Source organism: Lactuca sativa, chromosome 2 (assembly GCF_002870075.4).
Source record: "Lactuca sativa cultivar Salinas chromosome 2, Lsat_Salinas_v11, whole genome shotgun sequence".
In the NCBI taxonomy this organism is placed as follows: Eukaryota; Viridiplantae; Streptophyta; class Magnoliopsida; order Asterales; family Asteraceae; genus Lactuca; species Lactuca sativa.
The window spans coordinates 91,176,972-91,184,424 of record NC_056624.2 but is presented as its reverse complement, the minus strand read 5'-3'; the positions used below and the strand labels follow the sequence as shown (position 1 = coordinate 91,184,424).

At 36.1% G+C, this 7,453-nt stretch overlaps 1 protein-coding gene and 1 pseudogene across 1 annotated transcript; both read right to left on the bottom strand.

Annotated features, from left to right (window-relative positions):
• Positions 1-1,632: 1,632 nt before the first annotated feature.
• On the bottom strand, positions 1,633-3,973 carry LOC128132339 (uncharacterized; annotated as a pseudogene).
• Positions 3,974-5,452: 1,479 nt separating this feature from the next.
• On the bottom strand, positions 5,453-6,293 carry LOC128132338 (uncharacterized). The gene has a single exon (XM_052768864.1). It carries the CDS (start codon positions 6,291-6,293, stop codon positions 5,466-5,468), a length of 828 nt encoding a protein of 275 aa, XP_052624824.1. The 3' UTR covers positions 5,453-5,465.
• Positions 6,294-7,453: the final 1,160 nt, after the last annotated feature.

Sequence of the window (7,453 nt, the reverse complement as noted above, 5' to 3'; positions counted from 1 at the left end):
TTTTGACATCATATTGTAATTGAGTTTTGAACATGTAACTTTTGACAAATGTAAACTTTCAATTATATATATGATGGTTGTATTGCTTTCTTTACTATGTATTCATTTGTTACGTTACCACATGAAGTCATCCGCCCCCGAACGTTTCCGCCGTTCAGGTTTGGGGGTGTGACAGGGGGGAATACAAGTTGAATACTCATAGTTACTATATCAATCACATGTGATTAATAACTACCAAACAAGTAGTTTGCTTACTGTTCAAATTGTTTTGCTTCAAACTGTTTTACAAACTCTTTTACTTGTCAAATGCTATTACTTAAACTCTTTTATACTTATTATCAAATGCATGCCTATGTATGTATAGTTATACAAGCAATGTTTAAAGGGCTTAGGAAGGCCATCTCGCTTTATCTCCTTTTCCTCGTTGGGATGTGGCTTGAGGGCATCGGTTATCCGTTCGAAGGTCGTCTAAATATTAGTTATATATTATGTATACATATACAGACATAAAAGTTCTTTCAACCAGTTCCATACCTTTGGGTAGCAAGGGTTTCACAAACATGATCATACATTACTAGTAAGCTACCATAGGGGTAGCACAGGAAGATACTAATACAATTACTAGAATAATGAAACATACAATGAGTCAGTTCATTCATGAGTCAACACGAGTAGTACACACAGTACATTACTATACATGCTAGATAGAGAGAGAAGACACATTACATCTAGCACACGCAGAACATTACAGTACATACAGGCTAGACAAAGAAAGAGTACACTTTACATTTAGCACATTTATTACATGTACATTCTGTTGGATTAGTGTCTAAGTCCATAACTATTTTGGTATGTACTTGACCCGATGGTGCCTGGTCCTTTTGGGTTGCCTTCACCAAAGCAACTTGATAGGATGAATTATGGAGAGAAAGGATTAAATATGATTTATTAATATATTATGGGAATAATATATTAAAGGAGAAATCATATTGTTTAATTAATATTAGTCAAGAATTAATTGGTAATTAGTTTTGTGACTAAAAGAGATTAATTAAATTTAAGGGACTGGAATTGTAATTATAGGATAATTGCAATTTGGGCCATGGATTGCCTTTTATTATAAGGTGGACGAATTCTATGGGGGAAGCCCATATGAAATCGTCCAAGGCCTTATGGAAAGTGGTGGAAACCGCGACCCATTGCCTATAAAGAGACAAGAACCTTGGTATAGAAACGCCACAACCAACCCACCAAGTTGATTGATAAGTTTTGAACGCCACAAGTTACATAACTTGATAAGTTCCTAAAGTTCCAAAAAGAACGACAAAGAGTATAAAACTCACATTGTTTTTATTCCAAACTTGATTGATTTATAATGGATACAAATACCACGTTTTTATAGTGTGGGAAGAGCACCTAAAGAGCCATGAACTAAAGAAGTGTCTTTAATTTAAGGCATTTAACCCCCAAGTTTAAAACTATGAACCTAGACATGGTTTATCACAAGGTTCATGTAACCTAAGACCCTTTTATCTCCCCAACACTTATTTAGGATATATAAAAACGAAAATTACATAAAAATATAGAAAAAAACGAAATGGGCTTATAAAGGCTCTCATTGTATCTTGTAAATCACTCTTGGACTTGAATTATGGTAATCCAACTTTGATTGGGTCCAATGGGTCTCCATACACTTTCTTGAGTACAAACTTCTCTAACCAATCCATTTAAAGCCTCTTTGAATGTTTTAGCTCGTGCCCTCGTAACTGGTCCATCTGGCATTTGATTTGGATCCTTTGTTGACAGCTGTGGGTTTGCATCATTCCCCTCCTCTTGAAAAGGATTTGTCCTCAAATCAGAACCTACATCAAAAGCAGCTAGATCAGTTACATTGAAAGTTGCACTAACATTATACTCACCCGGCAGGTCCAATTTGTATGCATTGTCATTGATACGCTCTAAAACTTGGAAAGGACCGTCCCCTCTTGGAAGCAATTTTGAACGTCGTTGGGCTGGAAATCGTTCTTTTTCTCATATGTAACCAAACCCAATCACTCGGTTCAAAAATCATCTTGCGTCGCCCTTTATTCGCTTGTTTTGAATATTGCTCCGTTCTTCTTTCTATATTTAGTCTTGCTTTCTCATGTATCTGTTTCACAAATTCAGCCTTTTTGTTTCCATCTAAGTTAACCTGCTCAGAAAAAGGCAAAGGTGATAAATCCAAAGGAGTAAAAGGATTAAAACCGTATACAATTTCAAATGGTGACATTTTTGTAGCAGAATGAGTGGCACGATTGTATGCAAACTCAACATGTGGCAAACAGTCCTCCCATGTTTTGATGTTCTTCTTTATTAAAGCCCTCAACAAGGTGGACCAGGTCCTATTCACCACTTCTGTTTGACCATCCGTTTGTGGGTGGCAAGTTGTTGAAAACAAGAGTTTTGTCCCTAATTTTGCCCACAAAGTTTTCCAAAAATAACTCAAAAACTTAGAATCCCGATCTGAGACAATGGTTTTTGGCATTCCATGCAACCTGACAATTTCTCTAAAAAACAAATCAGCAATGTGAGATGCATCATTAGTTTTATTGCATGCAATAAAATGAGCCATTTTAGAAAACCTATCAACAATCACAAAAATAGAGTCCTTTCCACTTTTGGATCTTGGTAGACCCAACACGAAGTCCATTAAAATATCAACCCATGGTTCACATGGTATTGGAAGTGGAGTATATAAACCATGATGTTGAACCTTGGATTTGGCTTGCTTGCACACAATACAATTATTGAAAATTCTTCCAACATCCACCTTCATTTTTGGCCAAAAGAAATGTTCCTGCAAAGTAGATAATGTTTTTGCGATCCCAAAATGTCCCATAAGGCCTCCACTATGTGCTTCTCTAACCAAAAGCTCACGCAAGGAAGATTTAGGAATGCAAAGTCTTGATTCGTTGAACAAAAAACCATTATGTAAGAAAAACTTTTCAAAAGAGCATTGTTCACAAGCTTGGTAAATCTGACCAAAATCAACGTCATTGTGGTATAATTCCTTGATTTGTTCAAATCCTAAAATTTTGAAATCTAGAGAAGAAAGTAGAGAGTGTCTACGTGACAAAGCATCAGCCACAACATTTTCCTTACCTTTCTTGTATCGGATGACATAAGGAAATGTCTCAATGAACTCCATCCACCTAGCATGTCTTTTGTTTAATTTGTGTTGTCCTTTTAGAAACTTTAAGGACTCATGATCTGAATGAATTACAAATTCTTTAGCCCACAGATAATGTTGCCATGTTTTCAATGCTCGGACCAAAGAATAAAGCTCTTTGTCATAAGTTGGGTAATTTAAAGTTTCCCCACTTAATTTTTCACTGAAATATGCCAAAGGTTTACCCTCTTGCATCAAAACAACACCAATTCCAATTCCTGATGCATCACATTCAATTTCAAATGTTTTGTCAAAATTAGGCAAAGACAACAACGGAGCATGAGTTAAGTGAAACTTGAGTTGTTGAAAAGCATGCTCTTGTTCTTTGCCCCATTTAAACCCAACATTCTTTTTGATGATTTCGGTAAGTGGTGATGCTAAAGTGCTAAAATGTTTGACAAACCGGCGATAAAAACTTGCCAGGCCATGAAAACTTCGAACTTCACTTATAGTCTTTGGAGTTGGCCAATCTTGGATGGCTTTTACCTTTTCTTCATCAACAACCACTCCTTGGGAGCTCACCACATACCCAAGGAAAACAACTTGGTCAGTACAAAAGGTACACTTCTTCAAGTTAGCATATAGCCTTTCTTTCCTAAGCACACTCAAAACACATGTCAGATGCTCAAGGTGATCTTTTGGACACTTTGAATAAATCAAAATATCATCGAAGTAAACAACCACAAATTTGCCAATATATTCACGCAAAACATGGTTCATTAATCTCATGAAGGTACTAGGAGCATTAGTTAGGCCAAAAGGCATTACTAACCATTCATATAAACCATGTTTTGTTTTAAAAGTTGTTTTCCACTCATCACCTTCTTTCATGCGAATTTGGTGATACCCGCTTTTTCAATCAATTTTGGAAAAAGTTTTGCTCCATACAACTCATCAAGCATATCATTGAGTCGGGGAATGGGATGACGATACTTTACCGTAATATTGTTGATGGCACGACAATCTACGCACATTCTCCAAGAACCATCCTTCTTTGGCACCAACAAGACTGGAACGGCACAAGGGCTCATACTTTCTTGAACCAATCCCTTTGCAAGTAACTCTTCAACTTGCCTTTGTAGCTCCTTGGTTTCTTCAGGGCTTGTTCTATAGGCTGGTTTGTTGGGAATAGACGCCCCAGGCATAAAGTCAATTTGGTGTTCAATCCCACGAATTGGTGGCAATCCATTTGGAACATCCTCAGCAAACAAGTCTCCAAATTCCTGCAAGAGAGAGGTAACATCGCTCGGAAGAGTTCCGACCAAAATGTTAGTGGCTATTGGAGCTTCTTTGAACAAAAGAAGCACAAAATACATTTCTGATTTAAAAGCTTCTTTTATCTCACTTTTTTTTGCCAGTGCAATATATTTATTTTCCTTTTTTTCTTTCCCTCTTTTTTTCATGTTTTCTTTGTTTCTTTCACTCTCTTTTTTTTGTTCACTTTCTTTTTTTTGTTCATTTTCTTCTGTTTTCTCACTCATTTTTTTTGTTCATCATCTTTTTTTTTCTCACTCTCTTTTTTTCCCTCGCTCTCTTTTTTCGCATCTTGTTGAAGTTTTACTTGATCTTGGTAAACTTGAATTGGTGACATTGGTACAAGAGTTACCGGTTTTGTTTTGTAAACAAAGTGTATTTGTTAGTGAAACCGTCGTGACTTACGTGTCTATCATATTGCCATGGTCTACCTAGCAGCAAGTGAGTGGCTTGCATAGGAACAACATCACACAACACCTCCTCTTCATATCTTCCAATCCGAAATGAAACCATCACCTGTTTTGTAACTCGCACCTCACCACTATCATTGAGCCATTGAAGTTTGTATGGTTTTTGATGCTTCATCGTGGGTATACCTAACTTTTCAACCATGGAAGTACTTGCAACGTTAGTACAACTCCCACCATCAATTATAACACTACATACCTTGCCTTGAACATAGCAACGAGTATGAAATATATTCTCCCTTTGGGCATCGTCTCCCTCCTTGGATTGAATGTTTAGAGCTCGTCTTGCAACCAACAAATCACCTTGAACAGCCACCTCTTCATCATCACTACAATCTTCCGGTGAAACTATAGAATCTGATTCATCCGTTTCGATCTCGCCATTTTCTCTAACCACCATGGTAAGCTTATTTGGACATTGACTTGCAATATGACCCCTTCCTTGACACTTGAAACACTTTATGTCACGATTCCTAAAAGTAGAAGAATCAGTTTTTCCTTTTGAAGAGTTTGTTGTTTTAGGATCAGATTTGGAATTAGAAAAAGAAGTAGGTGTATTTTCTGATTTTTTTTGAAGTACTAGCCTTCCAAGTGTTATTTCGAGACCCGCCACCTCTTTTTAATTGTTTTTCAATTTTAACAGCCATATGGACCATGTCTTCAATTTCAACATAATGTTGCATCTCAACGCGATCACGAATTTCAAGATTTAAGCCATTTAAGAATCTGGCCATGGTTGCCTCAGGATCCTCCTCAATATTGGCACGAACCATCATAACCTCCATTTCTTTGAAGTAATCATCAACACACTTGCTGCCTTGTTTTAAGCTTTGAAGTTTATTGTGGAGATCACGAAAGTAATGACTTGGCACAAACCGTCTTCGCATGACACTCTTCATTTCATCCCATGTCTCAATAGGCCTTTCTCCATTTCTCCGTCTAGTGATTAGAAGTTGATCCCACCATGTTAGTGCATAATCAGAAAACTCAACTATGGCTAGTTTTACCTTCTTACGGTTGGAATATTCATGACAATCAAATATGAACTCCATTTTTGTCTCCCATTCAATGTACGCGTCCGGGTCTGATTTGCCTTTGAAAGAAGGAACTTTCATTTTAATAGAACTTAAATTGTCATCTCTTCGTGACCTCCTTCTATTTGGTCGCCTTTCAGGTTCCCAACCATCATCCTCCTCTTCCCCGTTAGAAACCTGTGATGATGCTCGAGATCGAGTTCTTTGTACTTGTGCCTCCATTCGGTCCATTCTTTCATGTACTTGGTTAAATTCATTTGTCATCAAACGTCGCATCTCATCCATCATAGCTTGAACTTGAAGGTTTGGTGGGGGGTTTTGATAACCCATCTTATATTTCTGCCAAAAATAATAATAATAATAATAATAATAATAATAATAATAATAATAATAATAATAATAATTTACTTCCTCCCAACACTCACTCACGTGTTTCTCTCAAAAATAGTTCACTCAACCCTCGTGTATCCCTCGAATGGCTTTTACCCTCTTTTAGTCTCACCACACAGCCTTTTATCACTCCCTTTTAACTCTTAAAGTTCTAAACAAACTAAAGAAGCAATTATCAAATTTGAACTTGTGGCCTTGAGGAATTCAAACTTACCAAACAAATCAAAAGAAATTGTATCCAAATTAAAGTAACCTCAATACACGAAAAGAAAGCCAAACAAACTTGGCTTTGCTAATGATGAAGCAAACAATGGGTTATTTTATTTTTTATTTTTTGAAAAAAAAAGACTACACTTGCAATTCAAATTGACTTTATAGAAAAAAAAAAAAGGCTTTACTTGTTCCTCCTCTTCTTTCTTTCTTTTTTTTCCTTTTTTTTGTTTTTTTTTCTCTTTTTTTTTCTTTGTAAATCTTTTTTTTTTGTAAATATTTTTTTTTTGCTTTTTTTTTTTCTTTCTTTTTTTTTTTGCTTCTTTTCGTTTTTTTTTTTCACCTTTGATTTTTTTTTGAAGAAACTAATAGCCAAATGAAAACATAAAGGAAACAAAAGAAATGTAGAATATAGAAGTTTGACAACTTAGAAATTCAAAAGTCGCTAGTAAGAACCTAGACAACTTGTGATAAGACCCGCTACCAATATGCGTCTTAGAACTCAAGTAATCATGGAAGAAAACAAAATAGATATGCAACACAAAGAACTGGCTCTGATACCAAATGATGTGATCTCACCCGAAAACTAGGTTTGAACACACTTTGCCCGATCGTTCTATTGGTTGTTGTAATGTGATGGTGGAAACCGCGACCCATTGCCTATAAAGAGACAAGAACCTTGGTATAGAAACGCCACAACCAACCCACCAAGTTGATTGATAAGTTTTGAACGCCACAAGTTACATAACTTGATAAGTTCCTAAAGTTCCAAAAAGAACGACAAAGAGTATAAAACTCACATTGTTTTTATTCCAAACTTGATTGATTTCAAATGGATACAAATACCACATTTTTATAGTGTGGGAAGAGCACCTAAAGAGCCACGAATT

What these genes read in the sequence shown, in the direction of transcription:
- LOC128132338 (XM_052768864.1), bottom strand. Translation starts at nt 6,293, where the DNA reads ATGGGTTATCAAAACCCCCCACCAAACCTTCAAGTTCAAGCTATGATG.